At 52.1% G+C, this 27,922-nt stretch overlaps 1 protein-coding gene across 1 annotated transcript; it reads left to right on the forward strand.

Annotated features, from left to right (window-relative positions):
• Positions 1–1,430: 1,430 nt before the first annotated feature.
• Positions 1,431–27,370, forward strand: STARD10 (StAR related lipid transfer domain containing 10). The gene is made up of 7 exons (XM_036260162.1): positions 1,431–1,483; positions 1,874–2,184; positions 23,274–23,421; positions 23,998–24,101; positions 24,796–24,913; positions 26,605–26,657; positions 26,910–27,370. The coding sequence occupies exons 2-7, from the start codon at positions 1,978–1,980 to the stop codon at positions 27,159–27,161; spliced, it is 882 nt and encodes a 293-aa protein (XP_036116055.1). The 5' UTR covers positions 1,431–1,483; positions 1,874–1,977; the 3' UTR covers positions 27,162–27,370.
• Positions 27,371–27,922: the final 552 nt, after the last annotated feature.

A 27,922-nucleotide genomic window follows, 5' to 3' on the forward strand; every position in this document is an offset into this window, starting at 1 on the left:
TAAGCCACCCAGCTATGGCACCGCCACCCCTTTTAAAACATCTCAAAGTCCTAAGCACTTCAGGAGGAAACATCTATATTTGTGAAACCACCAGGACAATTCCTCATCTTTCTCTAGTGACTTTAGAAGCTGTTTCATCCCAGAGCCCTATGATGGTAAGGTTAGAAGGTTATACATTCCGATTCCCCCATTTTATCGATAGTAAACTAAGGCTCAGAGAAGATAAGGTAGCCAGAGCAGAGAAAGGAACCCTGGGATGGGAGGAAGCTGAGACCTGGGTTTTGGACAGGATGCCCATGTATTTATTCACTGTGTGACACTGGGCAAGTGGTGGGCAGTTGCTGGGCATTGTTGCTGCCCATCCAGGGATATTAACCACGAGCCCTGCCTCCCACTCTGTGGTCAAGTGCCAGTCCCTGGGGTCAGTGAATGTTCAGCCTTGGGCCCTCTGCCATACTTGCACTGGCCTGGTCTCAGAGAAGTTGAACTATTGGCCTCAGTTCACACAGAGCAGCTGGAGGCAGAGCTGGTACTAGGACCCAGAGGGCAGAAGGCAGTCTCTCAGGCTGGAAGGGGTGGCTGGGGTGCTGGTGGACATATCTCCCCATGGTTATGGAGCATGCCAGCTCTGCCTAGGCAGGGACAGGGAGCCCCAGTGCTCTAGAGCCAGATGCTTTTATGAGCCTAGACTAGTCCCTAGTAGGTGTGTGGATACGCACATGCTCAGGAGGGGTGGTGATGAACAAGAGCCAGACTCCCTGGCTGGAGGGGCGCCTTGTTAAAGCTCCCAGCTGAGAGTGAAGATTTTGCCCAAGTCTGGTCAGCCTGTGAACCTTGCGGCTAGTAGTTGGTTAGAGATGCAAGCTGTGGGCATCTCTGAGCTGCTCTTGATTGTAGTGGGGTGTGTGTGCCCATCTTTGGGTCTCTGGGGTGTTGTTTGTGGGTGTCTCTGGGTTCTGGGTCAGCGTGCCTGTGTGTAAATAGGTTGTTGCCGAGCTCTGTACCTGTGAGTATGGGAGGGGGTGGAGAGAAGGGGTTCACAATTAACTTCCAAAATTCCTATTCTAGCACCTCCTCGCCCCTCCTCTCAGAGCCCACTCTATCTTGGCCCCTACCCGCCCGGTTGCCAAACCCTGCCTGAGGACCGGTCCCTCTCGGGTCAGGTCCGCTCCCGGGCGGGCGGGCGGGGCGGGCGCTAGGACCCTGCGGGGCGGGGCGGGGCGGGGCTCGGAGCTCCGTCCGCTGTACCTCCGCAGCCTGGAAAATACCCAGCCCAGGCGAGCGGTGCCCCCGAGCCCCCGAGCCTACCCCGGAGGGAGGGAGGGGGCACGCGGGGCGGGGGGCACGGGGCGGGCCAAGCGGCGGGACCCACTGCTCCTCCCCCAGAACCCCCGCACGGCCCCGGTCGCCGGGGCAGCGGCAGCGCGGCGGCGGCGGCGCTTGCACCCCGGCCCCGGTGGCCCGGGCGGAGCAGTGGGCACAGGTGAGCGGCCGGCCCGGCGGGCGTCCACCCCGCTGGCACCCCGCCCCGCGCGCTTCCCGCGCCGGCGCCGCTGCCCGAGTGAGTTGAGCGGGTCTGGCCAGCACTGCGTGGACACCGCCCGACTGTCTGTCACTTCGGGTCCTGGCCTCCCCCGGGACCCCGGGACCCGACGGGCTCTCGCGGGCCCCCCATACTTGACACGCAGCCCCCACTCCAGCCCCAGGGAGGTCTGGGGTCGCTCCTTGGTTATGTCCCCGTGACTGCCCTATGCCGATTGCCCTCACCAGGGGCCAGTGCCTGCTTATCTCGAACTCTCCACCCACCCAGGACCCCGTCAGCCCCACTCGCGCCCCCAGCGTACTAACTCCGGTCCCCAAACCGGTCTTGCAGGTCCCAGGAAGGTGGCGTCAGCATCTGCAGCCGCGTCGACGTTGTCAGAGCCTCCACAGAGGACCCAGGAGAGCCAGACTAGGACCAGGGCTCTGGGCCTCTCCATGGAGAAGTCTGCGGCCTCAACAGAGCCCCAAGGGCCTCGGCCAGTCCTGGGCCGCGACAGCGTCCAGGTGCCCGACGACCAGGACTTCCGCAGCTTCCGGTCAGAGTGTGAGGCCCAGACCGGCTGGAACCTGACCTACAGCAAGGCCGGTGTGTCTGTGTGGGTGCAGGCTATGGAGATGGATCGGACGCTGCACAAGATCAAGGTAGGGTTGGGTTACCGCACCTGCAGCCTCACTACCTCTGACAAGGGGTCTCCTGGACCTGGCAGAGCCACAGACACCTGGTTGTGCATTTCAGAAAGAGTCTCTTGCCAAGAACCAGGAGGAGGCACAGTTTGTTCTGCAAGCCCCCATCACACAGATGGATCAACTGAGGCCTGGAGAGGGGGTGTGACTCTGGCTTGCCCAGCCAGAACCCAGGCTTTTGCATGCCCCTGCCTGCTCCAAGGAGGTGGGTTGCTGTCAGGCCCATCTAGGAGAGTGGTCTCCCTCAGGGACCCTCTGCTCCAACAAGCCTTCATCTGGTACCTGATTTGAGTCATTCAAGGTGGGAGACTGAGCCCTTCTCTTTCTAATTTCTGGTTCTCTTAGCCTGGTCTGGGTTTCTTTCCCCACTCTTTGCACACTTGGGTGCCAGGGACCTGATTCCTTCCTGCCTGGTGCCCTGCTCTTCCCCCTTTCCTTCCTGGCTGCTCCCTGAGTCTGATGCAGGGACTCAGGATTGTGGCTGGCAGATCCTGAAGGAAGGGCTTGGATGTCACTGCCTTACTCAGAGCCAGGCTGTAGGGTGGGCTGGGGGAGGAGGGAGCCAAGGGAGGCAAGAAGAGGTAGGACACATCAATCCCTTCATAGCCATCAACCCCATTCCCCATAGCCACATAATTTTTCTCTCTTTGCCCTGTCAGTGTAGGCTTAGGGTGTGGGACCCCATGAGCCCATCTCCCTTGGGGTCCTAGAAAGGCCAGAGGCTGGTGATGACTGATCCAAGAGGCATCAGTAGCTGCCCCTAGCACATCTGACATTGTGTGAGTGCCACATTTTCAGGGGGGTAGGTCTCCTTTCAGGGGGCTCCTGGAAGTAGGCTGTGCCCTTTCCCTCCCTTCCCTTTCCCTTGCCTTCTCCTTTCTGCTGTCCTTCTGGAACTGTGAAGGTATATATTCATGTTTTGAGGGGTGGTGGGTCAGGGCAGTGGACTGAGAGGGCCTTCTTACCCTCCCCCCACCCCAGACCTTCCTGCCTAGGCTATGTTCTCAGACTTAGCTCATGAATCTTGGCCTCAAACCAGGGCTGGAGGTGTCTGACCTTCCGTCTCTGACCCTGTGCTTTTCTGCTTCTCTTTGTCTTAGTCATTTATAGCTTTGTCCATCTGTCCCCATGTGGCCTTCTAGCTCACCCTTTCTGCCTTTCCTTCTCCCTTCTATGACTCTCTCTGCACCCCGCCTATCTGACTGTCTTCTTCTCTCGGGGTTTCCATGTGTGTTTTCCTCTTTGGGACTCTCTGCCCAGACATGAGGACAGTGGGCCAGGGAGCTTCCCTGGGGGCCTGACCTGTGTCTGAGCCTGAGGTGCAGGGAAGAGGAGGGCAGCTGGTAGGTCCCAGTTGGATGCTCACTGAAGACGACATAGGTCCTATCCCATTTTGTGTCCCTTGCACCCAACACAGACAGAGCAGGGATGTTGGTTGAATGAAGTATGGAAGGAAGAAATGGAGGAACAAATTGAATAAAAGGTGAACGAGGTTGTTTTGAGAACAAACTTGTTTTCCTGACTGTGACCTGGGAAAGGCTTAAGGATGGCTGCACGGTGGAGTTTCCCCACTGAGCTAGCTCTCCAGAAGGGAGGGAAGAGGAGGATCTGAACTGAGGCTGGTATTCCCGCCCTCTGTGTCAACAGGGTGGAGTTACCTCCTCCATCTGGCTTGGTTAATAAATAAACCAGCCCAGTCCAGTACTGGGATTGGTGGGTCTGGGGGCCAGACTACCACAACGGACCTCTTGTGGCCCCATCAGACTTGTTCGGTAGCTTTCCTTGGGAATGGAGGGGACTTGGAAAAACCGGAGTGTTGTGGGCTTGTGGTTAGGGCATACAACCTTCCCAGCAGTCAGGACCCTGACCCTTCTTCCCTCTTAAACTGAGCAGAGATTGGAGGTGCCAAAGGGCCCTTTGCAATCTCTATTTCATACTCTTCCCCTCACTGGGGTACAAATGAGGACACCGAGGCTCAGAGAGGGATAGGGGCCAGCCCAGGGTCACACAGCCAAGTGCCAACAGAGCTGAGTTTGGAACCCCAACCTCCAGCATCCCAGCCTAGCCCTCTCTGTTTTATTTGTGTCCCTATTGCTGCCTTCCAGGTCTGTTCTCCCCAGTGGGTTGAGGGTTGGGGATAGTAGAGCTAGAGCCCAGGGAGGAGTCTGGGGCCTTGATTATGAGCATTCTGTACTCTACTCCTGATCCCCTCAGCACAGTCAGGTAGAGCTCTGGGAGATGGGCAGAGGCCTCTGAGCTGCCCACCTCTAAAATTTCAGGAATACCATTTCTAAAAGCCCTTGCTTTGAGCCAAGCACTTTTCTCCATCATATAATTTATCCTCAGGCTAGTCCTGGGCAGCAGTGGGCTTGTCTCCATGCTACAAACAAAGAAACTGAGGCTGAGAGGGGTGATATCACTTGCCTAAGGTCGCAGGGCAGCTGATGGAACCCAGGCCAGCCTGGCTCCAGAGTCTGCCCATTTCCACTTGGGCTCACATCTTGGTCAACATTATGGCATCTGACCCCATCAATAACTCTTTGATGCCTTGGATGGGTGATTCAGTCGATTGGAGCGTCATTCCAAACACCAAAAGGTTGAGGGTTTGATTCCCAATTAGGGCACATACCTAGCTTTGGGGTTTGATCCCTGGTCAGGGTGCAAATGAGAGGCAACTGATAGATGTTTCTCTCTCACATCGATGTTTCTCTTTCTCTCTCTTTCCCCTCGTTACCCCTAAAAATCAACAAAAACATATCCTCAGGTGAGGATTACAAAAATAAAAATGAAAAAACTCTTTGAAGAACACAGTGTTCTCATCATCCCATTCTCCTTTGATAAATGAGAAAGCTGAGGCCCAGAAAGGGGTGTGGTTTGCCAAGGTCACACTGCAGGTCTGAAGCCAGAGTCCCAGAGATGACTGGGTTGCTCCCAAGCCTGGAACTCAATCACAGGTGTTTGTTGAGCCTCTTCCCCCTCCCCCACTCCTGCCCCTTGAGCTTGGAAAGCCAGCTGCCCCCTAGACATGCCCTGTGCTTGTGATCATGGGGTGGGGGTGGGGGGGGCATGTGGATCTGGATCCGCCTATCTGTCTACCTGATTGATTTTCTCTGCCTTATCTCCCTTTCCCCAGACTTATCTTCTCTTACCCCTGTGTCCAGAGGTCCCTGGAAACCACTGTGGCGCTTGGCCCAGCATTTGGCTCCAGTACAAAGAGAAGGGGCTGCTGGAGGCCACCTCCAACCTTTCCCTCCCTCCTGGCCTCCAGCCTGGCCTGGCCCCAGGCCTGCATTATGCTCTGGGCACTGGAGAGTAGGCAGACATCGCCTCCCAAGAGGTCAGGCCCTGTCCCAGAGGCAGATGCTAAACATGCATCCTGGTCCAAGGCGGAGGCAGCTTGGAACCTGAACCCAGGTTTCTCAGTGTTCAGACCAGGCTTCCCTGTGACTCCTGTAGTGATATGAGAAATGGGAACCTAGAAGGTCTGTCAGTTAGTTATTCAAGCTGGGCAAGAGGCTGGGGTCTTCCTGGCTCTGGTGTTCTCTTCTGTGTGTATGACAGTGGGCACATCCCTGCCCTTCTCTGAGCTGTTTACCTGTGTTAGGGGGCTCTCTTGGCTCCAAGAGCCTCTGAACTTAATGCTTGTGCTGGGGCCCAAGGGAATGGGATAAGGAATGAGGGGCAGAAAGCAGGAGATGACATGGCTGCCCAGCCCTGCTCTGGATGCTCAAGTGCTTAGGTTCTCCAGTGCTGCTGTGTGCCTAATCTGGTTCTTGGCCAGCCACGTGAAAGGCAGAGGAAGAGACCTGGCCCGTGTCCTCCAAGGTTTCCAGACCCAGGTGGAGAGAAGATTGACAATTCCAGGGGACCCCTATTTACTCATGGGGCAGGTGTTCACAGGCAGACCGCAGAGGCAGGAGTGAGCCCGGTGGGAAGGGACCTTGGTGGCTGGAGTAGGGGTAGGAGATCTCTTGGGGGAGTGTCGCTGAGAACCTGAGCTTTCTGTTGCCACAGGAAGCTGAGCAGTGGCAGTGGAGACCTGTCTTCTCTGACTTCCTGTCCTATGGCTCCTCCCCTTCTCCTTTGGAGAAAGCTCCAGTGGCCCCTCACTGCCCTGTCTCACTGTCTACTTGCTTCTGCACTGCAGTCCCCTCCACCCCACCCTGGGTTCCAAGTTCTCAAGCCAGTGCTCAGGTTTGTCTCCTCCCAGCACCTCGTTCTCTTCCCCTTTGAAACGAGGGATCAAGGGATCATCTCAGAGATCCCCAAGGGCTCTTTTCACTCTTAAAAGTCTGAGGGACTCAGAAGGTCACAGGGAGGGTGGGGGCAGGGGCAGGGCCAGGTGTTTTATCTTTCCACTGTGTCTTCACAACTGTCCTGTGGCATGAGTCTTATTAAGTCCATTGAACAGTAGAAACTGAGACTCAGAGCAGGAATTTACTGTGTAAGGCCAAACAGAAAGTGGCTGAAGCAGGGTCAGAACACAGGTCCTTGGGTTCAAGGCTGAGACCTCTAAGGCTGAGATCTCTCTGTTCCCTTGGGCCCTTCTGTCTCCAGAACCCCATGGCTCATAACTTACCTCTCTGCTGACTTGGATCTCGCTGGGCTGTTTCACTGTGGGAGGGCCCCTTGGAGGGGACCCAACTGGGCAAGAGCCTAGTCCTTGCTGTGTGACCTAGGGGGTCAGTTCCTCTTAGAATCAGTTTTCTTATCTGCGGTGGCAGGGGAAGAAGTTAATCTGGTTTTAGGGCTTTGGACTAGGTGAGTTCAGGGGCAGGGTGGGTCTTTGTCCTTTCTGGGGCTCTGTTTCCCCACTTCTACATAAAGTTGCTGGGCAGGTGGTTTGTAGAGGCTGTCTTGGTCTTAGACCATGTTGGGGGGCGGGGTCTGGACAGAGAGTAAGGGAAGAGAGCTAAGACCTTGCCAACCTTCAGGTGGGTGAGTTCAGAGAAGGGAAAGGTCAGAAGTGGCTGGAGGCTTTAGGGAAGGCTTCCTGGAGGAGGTGCCTGGGTTGGCCTGAGGCTGTAGGTGAGAATATAGGATCCAGAGTCATGGCCACATGGCCATAGGCTGGTTGTTGCTCCTGCCTGGGCTTTAGCTTCCTTATCTGTCAAATGTGGATAGTAGTGCTGCCCTGCCTGTCTTGGGCACTTCATCCATTCACTCATGCATTTAGTGGACGTTCACTGATAGCCTCTCTGCCTGGCTCTGTGCTAGAGGGTGGGGACAGAGAGGGGAATTAAACCTGAGCCCTGCACTCAAGGAGCTCCCAGTTGGGTGCTGAAACAGACGCTTGTTATAGGAGCTGTGAAGACCTGGAGGGGTCTCTGAACCAGACTTGGAGGCCAGGGGAGGCTTCACAGAGGAGGAATACTCAGGTGATCCCTTTTGAACTGAGTAGACAATGAGATAATACAAGTTTGATAGTGTTGGGAGCTGTCCATGCAGAGGAACAGCTGTGCAAAGGCCCGGAGGCAGGAAACAGGGCAGTGCATTAGGAGAACTGCAGGTGTTCATTGTGAAGCTTGGAACTCAGGGGGTTGGGGGTGTTTAGAGAGCAACACTAAGGCCCTAGGACTTGGAGTGCCAGGAGAGGGTTTTAGATAATGTGTGTGGTAAGAGGAGGCTTTTGCTATATTGTCTGGACAGAAGTACTGAGGCCTGCAGTAAAGAAGGGCCTGTGAGGAATGGAGCAAGGGATTGTATCCAGAGAGGGAGTTAGGAGGGATAATGGATGGGACAGGGTGATTACAGGGTAACCCTTTGCAATGTGCAAATTGTGGAGTGTTATTCCGGTTGAGGTGTAGACATGCGGCCCCCTTGGTGCCTGCCCTGGGGACAAGGAACCTTGTGAGCGGAAGTAGGGTGGGGGTGGTGTAGATGCCTCCATTTAGTGTCCCCTGAGGCTAGAAGAGCCCCCAGCCCCCAGGCTGGCTCTGTGCCCTCCACGCCCAGCTCCCCAGGCTCTGGCTTTTAAACTTTAACGAGCCCCAGCTCAGTTTCCAGTCGAGAGTCTTTAAAGTTTCAGGAGATGAGAGAAAGGAGGGAGCCTGGAGACGGATGGGTTTTATTTCTTCCCCAGCGTCCCCACGCCTGGCTGGGCCACCTGGAGCCAGTGTCCAGGCACCATGACCCCACGTACCTGGCACTCTTTGGGGATCTGGGACCTCCATGGGCTGAGCTAGCCTGTTCCTGAGGGACCAATGGCCACAGGCCTGGGCACCAGGTTGCCACCGAGATAGATGGATAGAAACCCTATTCCAGCCGTGACCCCTGACCTGGGTAGGTGAGCATGATCCAGCAACAGATGGGAGGAAAAATGCTCAGACCAGGTGTCAGGCTTGAGGTGCCTCCCTTTATCTCCTCTGGCATGCTTGGGCTTGCCCCTGGAGCTTAAGGAACACAGGCAGTGGGAAAAAGTAGTAGACTCAGAATTTAGTGGTGGGTCCCATGTCAAATGCAGGCTCCTCTTACCTGACATTAAAGAGAGACTGGGCAGGTGGCACAGGGCAGCTGGAGCAGTTCTCTGGGGCTTTAGCCTGATATTGCCTCCTTGCCTCACAGCCTGGGCTCCCTGGAGGCAAGTACTTGCTACCTCTGATGTCTCTAGAATCCTTATGTCATGGAGCAGGTGAACAATGCCTGCACATGTACACTCCCCAGCCCTCCACACACAGGGGAAGTAGAGGGGTGAGTCAAAGTGCCCAGGCCATTTAATCTCATCCTTTTATGGCACATAAAAGGTTCCCTGATATTCCCCTCTACCATCTCTCTGTCTTTGAACCCTTTCAGATTGCCTGGGACCTGGTACAGGACCAGGGAGGTGATGACTCTTAAGGCAGAGGCCTGACAACCAGAGGGGATGGTGTTCCCTTCTGTGTCTCCAACATTCAGTCATTCAGCACATATTTATTGAGCATATACTATATGCCAAGTATTGTGTTATATCCAGGAACTTAGTAGCAAACCAGACAAATAAGGCCCTACTGTCATGGGTTGACATCTTGAGGGGGAGATAAGCAAAACAGAAGCAAGCAAATAAGTAAATAAGATACCAGATGGTGGGTGTGTGTGATGAGGACAGGATAATAAGGATTGTCTGTATTTCTATGTGTGGGCCTTCTACATGGAGCTGGGTTGTGGGTGGCTGCATGTTCTTACTGAACGTGTGCAGGTGTGCCTCTAGAGTTGTGTGTGTGTGCCACTTTGTGTGAAACTGTGTGTGTTTCTGTGTCTGGTGTTACTCTGTGCGTGTGAGTCACACACCCCTCACTGCAGTACAGTTGTCTCTGATCCAATTATGTCTCCTGGCTGTCTCCTGGCAGCTCCTGCCCCCTGCTCAGCTCAGCTCTGACTCTCGCTGTTTCCCTCCCTGCTTCCATCCAGCCTCCTGGCCTGGCCTCTGGGCCTATCTCTGGGTCTCAGAGTCTCCTCTTAGGGTGTGTTTCCTATTCCTGTCTGATGGTTACTGCCTCTGCCTTAATGTTGCTACTTGTCTCTTTTCCTCTTTTTCTGTCCCAGTTGTTTATTCATTCAACAAACTTCTCATGCCTCCCACTTACTCTGTCAGCCACTATGTTGCTGCTGGGGACCGGAGATATAGCGACCCAGGCCCTGCTCTCAAGTCTGAGTGGGAGACTGATGGAGACAGTGACAGCCCTCTTTGAGGACTCAGGCTGAAGGAGGCCAGGGGCTGACAGCATGGTGGGGGTGGCGGTGTCTGGGGGAGGGGGCTGGGAGGTCAAATGGAGTCAGCTGAGAAGGTCTTGGTGGGTCCCTCAGGGAGGTGGAGAGATGGGCTGAGGGTGAGGAAGGAGTGGAGGCAGAGCCAGAGTGAGAAGGACATTTGGAGTTAGGATTTGCTGAAGGCAGAGAGAGAGGCAGCAGAGACTCTCAAGCTGGTCAGTGCCGTCATTAGCTCTGGGTTTCAGAAAGTTCCCTGGCTGCAGAGGACAGATTGTCCTGGGAGCCAGGAGATGAGGATGTGGCTGCAGTACTCCAAGCAAGGATCTTGAGGCCTGCCTGGGATTGGTGAGGAAGAGCTGCTGGGAAGGCCCTGGCTAAGCAGAGTCCCAGGGCTGGCAGTGAGGGATGAGTCCAGAGCCTTGCCTGGGTTCCAGGCATAGGAGGGGAGCGGGCACTGGGGTAGGTAGTGCAACAGTGGTGGACATGGTTTGTATGAGAGGCCTGTGGGCTGTCCAGGGGGTGGTGCCCAGGAGGCTGTTGAAGATACAGTCTGCAGTTTATTAGAGAGCTTTGGAGGCATTAGGCCACTGGTGGTCCCTGAAGCCCAGGGGGTTGTTTATCCAGTTCGTCTTTGTCTTGGTGTCTGTGTGTCAGGACTGGCCCTGTCTTGTCTCACTGGTCTCCCGCCACTCCCTCCCTTTCCTTCCAGGCCCACCCACTCTTCCCTTCTCCTTGTCAGCTCTCCTTCCTCGGTCTGGCTCCCCCACCTCCCCCAGGGCTGGAACAGAGTGGTGGGGGCTCCAGACCAGGAGGTCAGCTTCTGAGATGTCAGCAGATGTTCCTCACTGCTGCAGAGCTGGGGCCTGCTGCTCAGGAACCTGGGGGTGGGGGTCCGGGGAGGCTGCTGCAGACTGGGGGGAGGGAGGAGGGAGGAGGCGAGTAGCCATGAGTCATTTAGCCCTGGATGGAGAGCAGCAGAGGGCCCAGCCTGGTTTGCCTGAGCAGACTCAGGGAGTTCTGTCTAGGGGAGGCATAGCAGCACCTCCACTCTCCACCACAGTCACAGAGGGGTCCTACTTTTGGGGAGAAGATGGTTGGAGGGTATCTGGTTTTAGATCCCCTTCCTTTCAGAAGAGAGGGCCCCAGGACTTGTTTGGTCATTTTGCAGGTGGGAATACTGAGGCTGAAGGTGGGGGAAGAAGACCCTGAGTTGGGCGCACCACACCACATGTGTTCTCTGTGTCCTTCCAGCTCCCCTCACTGCAGGCAGAGACACCGCCCCTAGTGTGGATCCCCTAGGGACAGTCCCCCCCTGGCCAGGTGCTGGCCCACCTGGGATCCCTTGGGTCCTTCACAGAGCAGAGTTTGGTTCTTGGGGAACAGCCTCGGGGGTGGACTGTGGGTCATAGTGGGTTCCAGGTTAGTTCTTCCACTTCAACTTTCTTTCTTTCTTTTTAATAAACAATTTGAGGGACCAGATCTTGTGTGTTTTTTTGTTTTTTTTGTTTTTTTTAATCCTCACCCGAGGATATTTTTCCATTTTTTGTACAGATAGAGTGGGAGGGAGAGAGAGAAAGGGAGAGAGAGAGAGAAACATCGACGTGAAGGGACACATCGAGTGGCTGCCACCCGCACGACCAACCAGGGCCGGGGACAAACTGCAACCGAAGTACGTGCCCTTAGCGGGAACCGAACCCAGGTCTCTTCCGACCGCAGGCCAAAGCTCTAACCGCTGAGCAAAACTGGCCAGGGCTTGTTTGTTTTTTTTGTTTTATTTTATTTTATTTTTTTATCCTCACCCGAGGATACCTTTCCATTTTTTGTTCAGATAGAGTGGGAGGGAGAGAGAGGAACAGAGAGAGAGAGAAACATCGATGTGAAAGGAACACATCAAGTGGCTGCCACCCGCACAACCGACCAGGGCCGGGGACAAACTGCAACCGAGGTACGCGCTCTTAGCGGGAACCGAACCCGGGTCTCTCAGGACCACAGGCCGACGCTCTAACCACTGAACCAAACCGGCCAGGGCTTGTTTGTTTTTTTTAATCCTCACCTGAGGACACTTGTGCATTCATCTTCAGACAGAGCTAGAGGGAGAGAGAGAAGAGAGAGAGAAACATCGATGTGAGAGAGACACATCACCTGGCTGCCACCCACACGACCCCAACCGGGCAGGGGACAAACTACAACTGAGGTACATGCCCTTAGCGGGAACCGAACCCAAGTCTCTCTGGACTGTGGGCCGATGCTCTAACTGCTGAGCCAAACCAGCCAGGGCTACTTCACCTTTCTAAGTCACCATTTACAAATGGGCCTAATCTTCTCTCCTGGGTAATTGAGAGGGCAGAGTTAGGTGAATTTGCAAAGTCCCTAGCACAGAGCTTGGCACAGAGCTGGCATACCATTCACATTCGCTAAATGGATGAATGGATGAACAGCCTGAGGTACCCAAGGGACAGCTCCATTTCCTCCGCCTCCATCCTTGTTCATCAGGTTACTTCATGGAACTTCATGAGTCCTCTCCTTCCCCCAGCCCATCCAGGCCATTTCCAGTCACCAGGCTCATGCCAACTCCTCTGCCAGGAGCCTCTTCCTCCTCCTTACATCTGGCTGCTATCTATTTTCTGTCTATCTCTTAGGACTTTGCTTAGGTGTCCCTCCTTGTACCTTTGTTCCCAGCTTCCCTCTGTCCCTGCCCTTACTGCCCAGGGTTGTCCTGCCTGTGCCCCAGCCTGAGGGTCTAAGGGCCCCGAGTCCCCTCTGGCTCCACTCCCAGCATGGCCACACGATGTGGAGCATTTCCCAGGTAACTCAGCACCAGTATGGGCAGCCTCAGGCCCCATCTCAGCTGAGTCCTGGCTTCCATGTGCAGGGAACAAGGACCTTGGGTTCTGGACAACACTCTTAACTTAGAAAAAAAAAAAATAGTTTCTATATCTTGTATAAACTATATTATATCAACAGTAACAAGAATCTAAAAATGAAAAGTAAGTCATCCAGAGCCTCAATTTCCATGTAAAACTTTTTCTTGGTTCCTTCCAGCTCTAATTCAAGGGTGAAGATAATTTATACGTAGTTTAGGCCAGCAGTATTCAACCGGTGTGCCACAATAATTCTTAAAACATGCACTCAATCCCTGACTATTTAGTTAGGGGCACTGGCCTCTTATGTTATCAAATAAAAAGAATGACCACAGCCAACACAACAATAACCCTTTGGTGTGAATGAATCAAAATTATACCCATTTTGTTGTCAGATAGGCAAAAAAAATATATTTTTGTGTGTGCTGCAGAATTTTAGTAATTAATTTATGTGTGCCATGAGATGAAACAGGTTAAAAATTGCTGGTTTAGATTATGGCACAGGTAGAAGAAGTTTATATTCTCCTTTGTTCATTTAACATGGCATTTATGGACGTTTCTCGTATGACTACAGGATTATTAATTCACAAACATTTCCGGCTGCTGCTCCCTGCTGGGCCTTTTCTGGGTTTGAGGGTTCAGTGCTGGCTCAGCCTATGCCCCTGCCCTGGGGGAGCCTACAGTCTTCCATAGTTGGCAGTAATTATCAAGGTGACATGTCATTCTTGACCCAACTGGGTCCTGCTGTTGGTGGTGGTCCAGGTTGTTCTCCAATATAGTTTGCTAATTACAAATGCAATTGTATAGTCATAAATATTGTAACAGAACATTTTTCTTATTTGTTTATTTTTTTTTCCTGAGTGTAAATTTCTGGTCCTTAGTCCCAGGAACTAAGTTGAAAGATACATTGTCCCATGCACTGAAAGGTCGCCGGTTCAATTCCTGGTCAAGACACTTATCCAGGTTGCGGGTTCAATCCCCAGTTGGGGCACATATGGGAGGCAACTGATCAATGTTCCTTTCTCTCTCTTCCTCTCCCTTCCTCTGTCTCTAGAATCAATGAAAATCATATCCTTGGGTGAGGATTAAGAAAAGGAAAAATAGTTGCCAAATTGCTTTTCAGAATAGTGAAACCCATGTTTGCGGTCACTCACCATACCAGTTTTATCATATCCTCACAACCAGTGGATATTTTAATTTTTGTTGTTAATTCTCACCTGAGGGTATTTTTCCATTGATTTTTTTTTTTTTTTAGAGAGAATGTAAAGGAGAGAGGGAGAGAGAGAGAAAGAGAGATATCGATGTAAGAGAGGCACATCGATTGGTTGCCTCCTGAACAACCCTGACTAGAGCTGGGGATCAAACCTGTAACCCAGGTACATGCTCATGACCGGAATCAAATCCGAGACCCTTCAGTCCACGGGCCAACGCTCTAACCACCACGCAAACTGGCCAGGGCAGCAGTGGATATTTTATATATTTTTGCTCATTTACTAAGTATAAATTGGTACATTAGTATAATTTTAATTTACTTCTTTTTAACTATCAGAACTATTAAAAATCTTATAGCAAAGTCCCAGAATCTCCCTTGAAGCTGTCTCTGACATGTCTTACCCTATACTCCATTTTATGAGAATGATGGCAGAAGTAGTAATCAGCTTTAGGTGCCATAGAGATTTTTACAGGACTCCAAGAGTCATGATGACTCTTTCTTCTGAACTCCACAGAAGCACCAAGGGCCACCCAGCCGCCGCCCCAGCACTCTAAAAGTCAAGAGAAGCTCCCACAGGCAAAGCCTCTTTGTTGCCTCACCTGTCCTCTCTGCCCTTCAGGCAACAGGTCTTTACTAAGCTGTGCCAGGCCCAGGGGACACCAAGGTGAACAAGGGGCCACAGCATTGCAGACAAATCAATGCTTTGCAGTGTGTGCTGATGGAAGGAGGTGCTGGGGGCTGGAGGGGTAGGCTCCCAGCCCAACCAGAAGGATTTAGGGACAGAGTTCAGCCAGGCTGAAGTTTGAAGACAAAATAGGAAAGGGGCCAGCCAAGAGAGGTCCTGGGAGGACCTATCAGACCTCTCTCTTCTGCACTACCCCCTCTCTGCTTCCCCTGACCCCTTGTGTTAGTGTTCTTGTGCTGCTGTTGAGATTTTGGGGTACATGGAGGAAGGTCTTAGGTGTCTCCCTTCTGGGGGCCCCAGAAACCCAGAGGCAGGGCAGGGGTTCTATCAGCTTATCTCCATGCTGGCCCTGTGGGCTTTGGGAGGGGCAGAGAGGAGGGCCCTGAAACCAGCAAGCAGGCGTTGAGTGGACCCTGGGAGGAGAACCTGGAGCAGGCAGGGAGGAGGGGTCACGTCTCAGCACCTGGTCTGACAGGAGGAGGGCAGTGTCTGGCTGATTGTGAGGGCGGTGTGTGTGTCTGGGGCATTTGTGCAGGGTCCTGTTGTAAGAGGGTCACCTGCCCCCTCCCTGTCCATCTATCCTGTGGAGAGACCAAGGGCATTTTTGTTGTTATAAATGTTCCTTGTCCCTGTATATCTTACTTGCCCTTTGGGGACTAGCAGGCAGGTGCTCCCCTGGGCAGGGCGTGAGAAATCAGGGGAAGCTGCTGGGGCCTGGGGCTAGAGGAAGGGCAGCTATTGGGGCTTTATGTACAAGTCTCATTTAATCCTCACAGCTCCACTCTGAGGGGAGGATTATCTCTGCTTGACAGAGGAAGATACTGGGACTCAGGACTGGAGTCCTTTGTCCAAGCCAAGACCATACAGGTAGGACGTGGCCAGAGCAGAGGCCTGTCTGACCCAGAGAGCTCCTAGAACTGCTGAGTGAACTGTAAGCCTGTGGGGCCTGGCCGGGTCTGGTGGGGCAATGCCATAGCCGAAAGGTTCTCCGAGGGGCTTCCAGATGCAGAACCTCAGTGCTGGGTTTTGGGAAAGCATGGCCCTGCCTTTGAGTCCGCTAAGGTCTGAGGATGGAGTCAGTAACCTCATTCAGAGGAAGAACCTTTGAGCTTCGCCTCCCTGGTCAGCAAGCCCTCTGAATCCAATGAGAGCTGCATTATAAACATCAAATCACACTAGAACAGTCTTTGATTGCCAGCGTGTTTGTTTAGCTCGGCCAGTCCAGCTCCTTGATGAAAGTAGCAGAATGTCCTGACACTTTGGGGTCAGGCACACCCGGGCTCTGGTTCTCTGTTCACCACTGTTTAACCATGTGGCCTTGGCCAATCATGATCACTCTCTAGGCCTCAATATCTGGATCTGTAAATGGAGATGATGAAACCAATCGGGGTGTTGGGAGGGTAAGAGACGGTTTCTGCACAGGATGCAGTTTGGTGTTCTTGACTATTGGCAGAGGTAGTTTGACCTAAATTTTACCCCTGCGGGGTCCATGGTCCAGGTGCTGCTGTTTCCTTTGTGGGATACTGAATTAGTGATTTGAGCACATGGTAATATTATTGAGGTTGTGGCTATTGTTTGGGGCTATGATAGATTTGATACTTAGTGCCTAGGAATACTTCCTCTGATTTGAATATGGTTCTGTTGGGAAAGGGCAATTTGCTTAATAGTTACTCCTTTTATAAAACTACTAAAATGCAACACGGTGAGAAGTCAGCACAGCCTGAGTTAATGAACCCAAATGGGCCCCTTATCCTTCTCTGGGCCTCAGTTTCCCTAGTGGTAACCTAAAGAGTAGTGATGGAAGAGATCATCTCCTGGGCTCCTGGGACTTTGGGATAACAGGTGTGCCCCACATATCCCATGGGCAAAGATATTGGAGACTTGCTGTATGAGGCCTTGGGGTGCGGGCCAGACTTGGGTTCACCTGGCTGTATCTCAGTTTGTTTGTTACTGCCCTGGCCTTTGGCCCTCAAGGCCATACCACAGCCCCATGGAGGCGACCTGACTTCTATCTCAAATCAGCCATCTCCCTGGGTCCTGGAAGTTGAAGCTGCCCTTCCTCCCACCACTTCCCTCCTCCCATGGAGATTCCTCCTTTAACATTGAGCAATGGGAAGCCTCCCGGAGAAGCACAGGCCAGGGGTGGGAGAGAGAAGGGGAGAGTGAGACACAGTTTGGACACTGGGTCCTGCTGTGTACATATTTAGTTAAGCCTCAAGGCCTTTGAACCCACTAGTCTCTCTGCCTGAAATGTCCGCTCTCCCCTGTGGCAGTTCACCTCCTTCTCCTTTTAGGCTCCGTCACCCTCTGCTCCCATAGTTTCCTTACCTTCGCTCCCCAGCCTCCAAAACTGTTCATTCTCTGCTGTGATTTTGTCCCTGTTTCCTACCACCCACTTGATGAGGCTCCTTTGGGGCAGGGCCCAGGACTGGTTCGCCTCTGGGTCCCTGCTGCCTAGTCTCAGGCCTGGAACACAGCAGACTCCAGAAAGTGGTGAATGGATGGATGGAAGGGCAGGGCCAGGGTAAGGTAAGAGAAGCACAGAATATAAGGAAGCCCATGGGATTGTGACTTAGTCCTGGCCTCTGGAAGGGTGAATGGCGGCTGGAGGAAGCCTGCTAGAGTAATAACAGCTATTTGCTATGTGCCAGGCATGTTGCGTATATTACCTCATTTAATGTAATCACAATGTAATTCTCCTGCCATAGGTACTATTAGTGTCCCCATTTTTCATATGAGGAAACTGAGGCTCAGGAGTGTTAAATCTTATGCCCAAGGAGAGGATTGGAACCTGGGATTGCCAGACCCAAAGACTGCAGGAGTCTCCTAATGGCCTTCCTTGATTGTCCAGTCCTTTCTGACCATGGCTCTGTGGGACCCAGGATGCTGGGAGGTGGCGTTGGGTCTAAGGGCTTTGTGCAATCCCAGTTATCCCCTTTATGGGATCTTGAGAGAGTGGTGTGTAGGGGTCACAGTCTGTATTTGTCCTGGGCCTCAGTTTTCTCAGCTAAGAAATGGCTGCATTGCGTATCAGGCTCCCTGCTATAACCAGGCTTTAAGAGCTTTGCAGCCCAGCATAGCTCCTCTCCTTCAATTCTGGATTCCAGGAGGAGCTCCCAGGTATTCACCTGAAGTGACTGACTTGCCTAGGGCCCAATGGATGTGGGTTCCAGTTACAGGCCCGCCCACCAGATGCTCTCCAATGACTCACCCCTACCCCCATTCGTGCCTCCCAAAGCCTCTTAGAATTACACCTTGCCGATGTGGCAGCTGGCCCTGCAGGAAAGAGCATTGCTAGATGTAATTTACCGGTCTTGGCGTAGCCGCACTGTCTCCTAGGGGGCTGTGGAAAGAGCTGGGCCGGGAGCCAGGCCAATTGCCGTGGGCTGTTGGACCCACGGATGCTCTCTGTTCTCCAGATCACCACCCAGACCTCAGTTTCCTCACTTGGAGGGCCACCACAGCCAGGATTCTTACCTTCCCAGTGCCCCCTCTCAATGGGCCCTGCTGCTGGCCTTCCTCCCCAAGAGTCTGCCAGGATCTGGGAAGCCTTTTAAGTTTCCATTTATATCTTGAAGATAAAATATTATGCAGAGTTTACACTCAGTAGGTGCCCAGTCTGTGTTGGGGCTCTGCGTGCTCCACCCACTGCTTGCTGTCTCCAGGGAGGCCTTTTGTCCTGAAGCCACAACAACCCTGATCCAGGAGGCCCAAGGAAGAATAGGCAGTGTCTGGGCAATGTGGGCCCCTTTTCAGTGTACACCCAGTGGTGAGTGCAGCTGGGCCCTGGGGCACTGAGGCTGGCCCAAGGTAAGAGGCATTCCCAGTTGGGACTCTAACCTTCAGAGGATCATCCTGTTATCATCCCTCCATACACTCACTGTCCATACACAATTTTTTTTTTTTATCCTCACCCGAGGATATTTTTCCATTTTTTGTACAGATAGAGTGGGAGGGAGAGAGAGGAAGGGAGAGAGAGTGAGAAACATCGACGTGAAGGAACACATCGAGTGGCTGCCACCCGCACGACCAACCAGGGCCGGGGACAAACTGCAACTGAAGTATGTGGTGCCCTTAGCAGGAACCGAACCTGGGTCTCTCCGGACCGCAGGCCGACGCTCTAACCGCTGAGCCAAACTGGCCAGGGCTCCATACACAAATTTGAAGACTTGCAAAGCTAAAGAATTTAGAGAAGTTCTGGTTTCCTCAGAAGCCACATTTGTATGCTCTTTGATGGTTAGGACTACAGGAGTAACTGGTTTTATTTTGAATCCCTGCTAGGCTGCTTTCTGGCTGCCTGATTTGGGCAGGTTGCTTAATCTCCCGGGCCTCAGTTTTCCATTTTGCAGCACAGGCATGACACCAGCTCCAACTGGGTTGAAGAGTGAGTGTGTGTTGAATGTCTGGTGCAGCGCCCAGACCTCCACATGGCTGCTGAATAGAAGGTTGTCTGGGCTCCCAACGATGCCAGATCTGGCAGCTCCTCCCATGCCCTTTCTCACCATCACATCCCTCCCAGCATGCTGTTCATTCACTCATTCATTCATTCACTCGTGTTTCATTAGTCTCCTTCAGTCCGATATAGTTCTTGAGTCTTTTCTTGACTTTCATGACCCTGATACTTAAAAGCAAGTTAAAGGCAACTTTTGTGGAAGTTCCTCATTTTGGGTTTATTTGATTATTAGATTTAGGTTATACAACTTTGGCAGAAATACCACATAAGTGGTGCCTATATTCTTGTTTTGAAACATGTTTTTATTCATTTTAGAGAGAGAAGAAGGGAGGGAGAGAGGGAAACATCTATGTGAGAATGTGAGAAGGAAACATCAATTGGTTGCCTCCTGCACACCCCCTACTGGAGATTGAGCCTGCAAACCAGGCATGTGTCCAACTGAACCACGCTGGCCAGGGCATGCCTGTATTCTTTTCATTTCATCCTATCAGACAGCAACTAGCTGTAACTTGTCCCATTACTAATGATGGGATCACTTGACTAAGGTGGGATCGCCAGGGTTCTCTACTATGAAGTTACTTATTTTCCCTTTGTAATAAGTATTTGATGGGAAAGTACTTTGAAACCATGTAAATACTCTTATTAAACATTCAATGTATTTATTTATGCATGCCTGTATATACTTCGGTTTCCTATTTTATTCAGTGGAATATAATTTGTTACTATCATTATTCATTTTAATACATGGGTTGTCCCAGATTTAGCCCATGGTAGGCGGCCAGCTGTCCTAGTTGCCGAGGTCTGAGGGGTTTCCCAGGATGTGGACTTTCAGTGCTAAAACTGGGAAAGCTTCAAGCAAACACTGATGAGTTGGTCAACCAACCTGTGGAAGCTCATCACACTGGCCCCTGTGTCCTGTGGGCAAGGTCCCTAGCATTCTGTGGGTAGGTCCTTACTTTTTTGCATAATAAGATGTTCCAGATTCATCTTGTACTTACTCTGATCCAGTCTCAGAATCACGTATCTCTCCAAGGAGACCTGGAACAAGGACCTTTTGAGTATTAGGCTACACCACACCATGGGAGCTGGAGCAAATGAAACTCATTCAGCTTCCTACAGGTTACACTCTCTGCCTCTGCGCCTGTTCCCTGGCTGTTCTATCTGCAGAGGCCACTTGAGAGACACCTACCTTCTAGACTGAGCTTCTCCATTGAGCCTGACTCCTCATCCCCTCACAGATATGACCCCCTCTGTGCCCCTCACTTTCTTTTATCCTCACCCGAGGACATTTTTTTTTTCTTCCATTTTTTGTTCAGATAGTGTAGGAGGGAGAGAGAAGAAGAGAGAGAAACATCGATGCGAAAGGGACACATCGAGTGGCTGCCACCCGCATGACCAACCAGGGCCGGGGACAAACTGCAACTGAGGTACGTGCCCTTAGCAGGAACCGAACCCGGGTCTCTCTGGACCACAGGCTGACGCTCTAACCACCGAGCCAAACAGGCCAGGGCTGTGCCCCTCACTTTCAAGTAGGTCTCCCAACTGGAAGCCTCTCAAGGACAGGCCCCAGATTCATCTCTGTCTCTTCTGTGCTCCTCACGGAGCTGGAACTGGGGGTTGTTAAATGATTGGATTTAGTCATACCCCCTCATGGAGCAGGAAAGCAAACAGAGAGGGAGAGGGACTTGTTCAGGGTTACACAAGTCTTTGCAGGCTGGAGTCTGTCCTTGAAGCTTGGTTTTCTTAATTCTATGAGGGCTAATCCTTCAGAGTGTTGCTGTGAGAATAACATGCCGTAATGTGTATAAAGCACTTAGGATAGCACCTAGCCTGTGGTGAGTGTACCTCTCCAGTACCTCTGGGGGAATTTTTTATTTATATTTTTTTCATTATTGCAGAAACAGTACTACACATTTAGAAAATTCGAAATATGAACAGAAAAAATACCCCATCGTATGTTCCTCATTCAGATATCACCACTGTTAATACCTTAGTGATTGTGCTTCCTGAGCTTTTCCTGTGCATATATTCCCCTCACCCCAAATGAGATGATAGCATGCATTCTATTTTTTAATCTTCTTTTTCCCCTCAGGCAGCAATCTCCACCATTTTGATTCAGCAAATTTTTAGCACATCTAATACTCAGATCATATTCATATTTATATTTCTCCATTTGTCCCAAATGTGTCCTTTATAGCTGTTGTGTCCAAGCCAGTATGCAATCCAGGACCACACTTTCCATCTGGTTGTTATGTCCTATAAGTCTCTCAGTCTAGCCTAGTTCCTATGACATTAATCTGTAGGAGAGACTGGACCAGTAATCCTGCAGAATGTCTCATGCTCTGGCTCTGTCTGGTTGCATTCTTATGGTAACACGTAGCTTCTCATGGTAACAGTCAGCTTGTTAACACTTAGTTTGTTCCTCTGTCCTCTCTATTTTCTGTAAAGTGAAGTACATCTAGGGCTTGATGGGTTCACTGTTGCCTAAAATACCCAACAGGTAGTGATGTGTCCTTTCTGTGGCCTCTCATATGGTTAGTGGCGTCAAGGCCTAACCCAAGATTAGGGGGAAGGCAATGTGAGGCTACCCTCATGTGGCTGCACGGATCCCCTTTTCAGTAGAAAGCAATGTGTGTACTTCCTTTGGCACTGTCTGAACACCCAGTTCTGGGAGACCTATTTATTTACTTACTTATTTATTTATATATGTTTTATCCTCACCCGAGGACATTTTTTTTTTTTTTTTTTTTGCATTTATCTTCAGATAGAGCAGGAGGGAGAGAGGGGGGAAGAGAGAGAGACACACACCTACTGGTTGCCACCCACGCGACCCCAACCAGGGTAGGGACAAACTGCAACTGAGGTACATGCCCTTAGGGGGAACTGAACCCGGGACTCTCTGGTCCATGGGCTGATGCTCTTACCGCTGAGCCAAACCTGCCAGGGCTGGGAGACCTTTTTAAATGATGCAAGAAAACTTGTTCACTTGCTGAGGGGAACTTGATCCTAGGGTCTGGGCTCTTGGGTGAAAAAAATCACAGAACAAGGCTATGGACTGAGTTTTATCTTGCTGAGTGAAAATCTGGTGAAACCTGGTTCTGTTTTTACTCACTTTCCAGACATGTGATCTGGGTTAAATTCCATATCTCTGCTACTTTCCAGCTGGGTGACCTTGGACAAGTTACTTTACTTAATCTCTCTGAGCCTCAGTTTCCTTCTTGGATTTCTTGTCTGGTAGAATTGTTGTGAGGGTTAAATTTTTTTTTTTAATCTTCACCCCAGGATATTTTCCCTTTTATCTTCAGATAGAGTGGAAGAGAGAGAGAGAGAGAGAGAGAGAGAGAGAGAGAGAGAGAGAGAGAGACATCGACATGAGAGAGACACATTGACTGGTTGCCTCCCACACGACCCAGACTAGGGCCAGGGATGAACCACAATCGAGGTATGTGCCCTTGACCATAATTGAACCCAAGACTCAATTACGGGCCAACGCTCTAACCGCTGGCCAAACCGGTCAGGGTGAGGGTTAAATTTTCAAAAAGGTATTCTTGGCTCTTTTCTCCCCTAGATGGGAAGCTCTTTGAAGACAAGGCTAGTAAATTATAAGAAATCCAAAGATGCTTGTTGGATTAAAATAAATAGGAGGACAAGTGTTATGGCCAACTGATAAATACTGTGGAGGAAAGAAATCACCCATTTAGGCATTTGTTTGTCCATTCATGCTTTCATTTCATTTAACATGTATCCATACCAGGTTCTGCGTTGAATCACTTGTGTCCCTCTGATCATGAAGTTCAAGGGTCTGAGAGGGCACAGGTATAAAGACTTGGCATATGAGAGTCCAGGTCTGGCTGGGTAATTCAGGAAGGCTTCCTGGAGGAGGAAACTGGGACAAATGGGGAGGTTTGGTGGGAGCTAAGGTGGGGGAGATAGTCTCTGGATACAGGGGCTGCTTTCTCCTGGCACAGGTGGCTTCTGGGAGGGCTGGGCAGGATTCATGTCAAGTGATGAGCCCATGTTGGCTTCAGAAGTTGCTGTTTCTTCCTGTCCTCCTCCTTCTCCTTCCTCCTTTGCCTGTCTGCCTTTGGGCCTCTGGTACCAAGGCTTTGAGCCCTGTGTGACCCTGAATATCCATATGTCTACCTGCAGTGCCGGATGGAGTGCCACGATGTGCCAGCCGAGACACTCTACGATGTCCTACACGACATTGAATACCGAAAGAAGTGGGACAGCAACGTCATTGAGACTTTTGACATCGCTCGCTTGACAGTCAATGCTGACGTGGGCTATTATTCTTGTGAGCAGGCCCAAGCATACTACCCTAGCCTCCTGCAGGCCTCCACCAGGCCTCCAGCTGAGCCTCTTCCTCCCATCTTCCCTCCTTGTGGTTACTGCCATGGCCAGGCTGGTCAGAGACCTGAGTGCTGAGATGTAGGGCTGCCCTCCCTGTCCACTCCCAGATAGTTGGGAACACACACAAGTACACTCACAAACACATATGTACTCCTATGTTTATATATACACATTCCACACAAATATATGTGTACACATGTATACAACCCACAGCCATATGCCACATATTCACAGTCACATGTTTTCATGTCCACACATCACAATAATACCATTTTTTACCCATATTCTCACATATACAAACAGGCCAGGCCAGCAAGGTAAGGGCTGTGTGAGGATGTGAGGAGCAGGGGTGGCTGGGGATAGGACGAGACTCTGGTTTGGTGTGGGGGGTACCTGTTGGATCAGGAGGAGCTGGCAGTTAACTAGGCATCCCTGTGTCTCTGGCCTCTGCCATGCCCTCTACCTTGCAGGCAGGAAGGCAGGCCAATGGTCTGGCTGAACTGTCCCTTGCCCTCCACAGGGAGGTGTCCAAAGCCCTTGAAGAACCGTGATGTCATCACCCTTCGCTCCTGGCTCCCCATGGGCACTGATTACATCATTATGAACTACTCAGTCAAACACCCCGTGAGTTGACCTGCCTTCCCTGCTGGGTGGCCAGGGGAAGGTGCAAGGCAGGGCTGGGCCAGCAGGCCTAGCCCAGGGAGAGGACTCTGGTCACAACCATTGACTACCCTGTAACTTCAGGCATAAAATCTATTGGCCCTCAGTTCCCCTCATATAGAGTGAGGATAATGGCTCCTGTCTCCCTGCTGGGGCTCTCAAGCAGATGAGAGGGCACTGTGGGCCATGACTGTGGGTGAGTGGGTGAGGTGGGCTGAATTCCATTAGTTGGGTTCTGGCATGGTCTGGCTGGGAAAGAGGGGAGCAAGAGATGAGGGCAGGGTTCCCTGGCCCTCCTTGAGGCTGGGCTGACTTGATTTACCTGACAGGCAGGACAGGCAGGACAGGCAGGTACAGCCGGCTGGGGCAAGAATGAGTGTGAGTGTGTGTGTGTGTGTGTGTACACGCACGCACGTGTGTGTTGGTTCATATGTGCATGCCCATGTGTGTGTTCATGAACCCTTCCTTAGGACTGGGGTCTTTCCAGAGGGCAACAGGGAAAGCTTAAAAAGGGTAAGGATGGCCTATTCTGACTCCTCCCTGGCCTGGAGTGGATGCTGGGGACATGAACTAACTAGCTGTGTGTGTGTGTGTACTCACAAAGACACCTCCTTTGCCCCCTCCCCGAGTCTTACCTCCTTGTACCTTCTATCTCCAGAAATACCCGCCTCGAAAAGACTTGGTCAGAGCTGTGTCCATCCAGACGGGCTACCTCATCCAGAGTACGGGGCCCAAGAGCTGCATCATCACCTACCTGGCCCAGGTGGACCCCAAAGGTGAGGGCTTGGCCTTGGCAGCCTACCGTGGGATCCTCCCCTATATCTCAGGGGATGGGACTTGATCTACTCAGGATCCAGAAGGGCCTCTGTTAGGAGCTGTTTTGTATTTTGGGGCATATTCATCCAAAACATCATTTGACCCAAGGTTTGAGACTTCACGATGATTTGAAAAGCAAAGGCCAAGGTGGTAGCCAGTGTCCCACGATAAAGCATAGAGCTCTCTTCCTGGGTGCTCACACCCCCGTATTGCTCCCTGCTCACTGGCTGCTCTCTGTCTTGCTGGCTCCCATTCTCTGCCCATCCTGGAGGTCGAGATTTTCCAAGCCTCAATTCTCTTTTCCTTGGGAAGATTTAGCCGCTCCCAAGGCTGCTGTGGCCAGCTGATCACATGGCTCTCTCTGCTGAGATCCACTGGCTTCCTAGATATGTCCCTCAGGATGTCTTCTATGACCTAAGACTCACTGTATCCAATGCTGAACTCACCATCTCCCTGCCTAACTTGCCCCTTCTAAGTCTTCCCTCTTGTCACCTGGGCCAAGAAAATGGGGTTGTGTGAGGCTCCCTCTTCTCAGCTCCCAAACCCAATCACCAGTTCTTATTGATTCTACCTCATAAAAGTTCCTAAATCTGTCATTTTTCTGTATACGAATCCACCTTGTCTGTCCACATAGCTACCAGAGGAATTTTTCCAAAACAGTTATTTCCTCTTCAGCTTAAAATTCTTCTGTGACTTTCCATTGCCCTCAGAGTGGACTCTAAGCCCCCTGCCCAGTTTCCTGGTCCCTCCTCACACTTTTACACATTCCTACCTCCCTGTCTAGGCAGCCCTGTCCCTCAGCCTAGAAACACCTCTCTTCCCTTACCCATCCCTCTAAGGCTGCTTTAGCTGTCACATCCTCTACCTTTGATTCCTAAAGAAGTTGCTGGCACCCTGCTTTGTGGGCCCATTTCCCTGTAGCAGAGTACTTGGCATACTGTTGGGCCTCCCAGACAGTGAGTTCCTCTCTGGGTCCCCAGGACAGGCCCAGGGTGGGTATCACTGAGTGAATGTGGAGTGAGTGAGTGGATGGAGGACTGGAGAATGGGTAAGCCCTGAACACCTTTGCCTGGGTATACTCTGCACTCCACCGAGGGCCCAGTGGCCATGGCCCTGGGCTCCCCAGCATCTCATTGAGTGAATGTGTTGGATGTCAAACGTAGAGCAGATAACTTGGGAATGAGACAGGGTGAGGAGCTGGGCTCTGGATTCCAAGTCAGGCCAGGTTGGGGTGCTCAGCCAAGAGGCCTATGTAGCAGCTAGGCTTTCTGGGGCAGGAGGCTTGGGAGTACAGGCAGAGGAGGGGCTAAGCATTAGGACCATTCACCATAGAGAGGTTGGGTATGAGAAGGCATGTTAGTGTGAGTGGAGGGGAGGCAGCAGGCAGGAGCTTGATGGGTCAGGATTTTAATCCATGTGTAGCCCATGGTCACCTAGGACTGTGCAGTTTTCTTCCCTGCATCCCTCTTGGGCTCAGCAGAAGTGGGGTGGAGACACCAAGTTGAGGTGGAAAGAGGGAGTGAGGATGATGAAGTATTATGGGACTTATCTCACCCCCTACCCCCATGGAGAGGAGGGTGGAAATTTCAGGCTGGAAGCAAGGGGCTTGGTCCCTAAGGCTGCTCCTTCCCACCCTTCCCTGCTCTTACAGGCTCCTTACCCAAGTGGGTGGTGAATAAATCTTCTCAGTTCCTGGCTCCCAAGGTGAGTGGCCTTGAGAGTTTTGGGGGTATGGAGGCTGGTGGAGAGGGTTCCCAGCTGAAAGGGTGGAGTCAGGGATGGAGACTGGGACGCAGGGGGTGGAGTTTAGGGCTGAGGGGCGGAGTTATGAAACTGAGGCAAGAACTCAGAATGCTGGGAGCTGGGGGCTGAGTGGCTGGAGGACACTAGAGGGGAAGTGGTAAGAACCTAGTCCTGCGCTCGTTCACTCCCGAATGCGGTGCTGTGGGTCCGCAGGCCATGAAGAAGATGTATAAGGCGTGCGTCAAGTACCCTGAGTGGAAGCAGAAGCATCAGCCGCATTTCAAGCCGTGGCTACACCCGGAGCAGAGCCCGTTGCCATGCCTGGCGCTGTCAGAGCTGTCGGTGCAGCATGCGGACTCGCTGGAGAACATAGACGAGAGCGCGGTGGCCGAGAGTCGGGAGGAGCGCATGAGCAGTGCTGGCGGCGGCGGCGAGGGCAGCGACGATGATACCTCACTCACCTGAGCATGGAACCACAACAGGGACTGAGACAAGATGGGGCAAAACCTGGGGGTGGCTTTCTCCCCTCCCACACCCCCTGCGCCTCCTGAGGACGTTGGGCTCAAGCCCAGGTTGGCGCTGCGGCCTGGCTGGACACAGCCCTAATAAACCATCCCACAGCCTCAGCTGCTCATCGCTGTACCTGCTTCCCACCTGCCCGGGGCACGACTGCCGCTCTTGGTCCCCTTGTTCTATAGTTCATTTTGTTAATTTTACCACTGATCACCTGACCTTTGCTTCTTTAGGCATCCCCTCATCTCCCTATGTAGCTGGGGAGTTGGGTTGTCAGCTCCTCCTCCGTTTATGGCATGTTCCATTCCCTTTGTGTCTATTCATTAGTTCACTCTTCATCTATCCACCTGTCCTTGTTGCGTGCTCATTCTGCCATTTCCTCCAGGCTATTTGACTACCTTTCCCTGCTCTAAGAGGAATAGATCTGGCTAGAGGCCCCGGTCAGGGTCAGAGGGTGGGGTTCTTCTGTGTGACCTTCAGCTCCATGGGGAGCTGAAAGTCTACTTTGTGACTTTCAGCCCCATAGTGTCCAACCTATTGATTGGGGGGTCTGACACTCTAGTCATCTGGGATCGGAGGTGAAGAGATCCCTGGGTATCAGGCCACAGGGCTGTGGGCCTCAGAGCTGAGATTGGGGCAGCATGTTCTGGAGGAGGGAGGTTGGGGTTGAGGTGTGAGGGTCATCTCCAATGCATTGGAGGGACTAGGGCCTG

This window comes from Molossus molossus, unplaced genomic scaffold (assembly GCF_014108415.1).
Source record: "Molossus molossus isolate mMolMol1 unplaced genomic scaffold, mMolMol1.p scaffold_m16_p_13, whole genome shotgun sequence".
Classification (NCBI taxonomy): domain Eukaryota; kingdom Metazoa; phylum Chordata; class Mammalia; order Chiroptera; family Molossidae; genus Molossus; species Molossus molossus.

Coding starts and splice junctions, on each gene's coding strand:
- STARD10 (XM_036260162.1), top strand. CDS start 1,978: ATGGAGAAGTCTGCGGCCTCAACAGAGCCCCAAGGGCCTCGGCCAGTC. Junction 23,422..23,997: donor TGACGTGGGCTATTATTCTT/GTGAGCAGGCCC, acceptor TGCCCTCCACAG/GGAGGTGTCCAAAGCCCTTG. Junction 24,102..24,795: donor ACTACTCAGTCAAACACCCC/GTGAGTTGACCT, acceptor TTCTATCTCCAG/AAATACCCGCCTCGAAAAGA.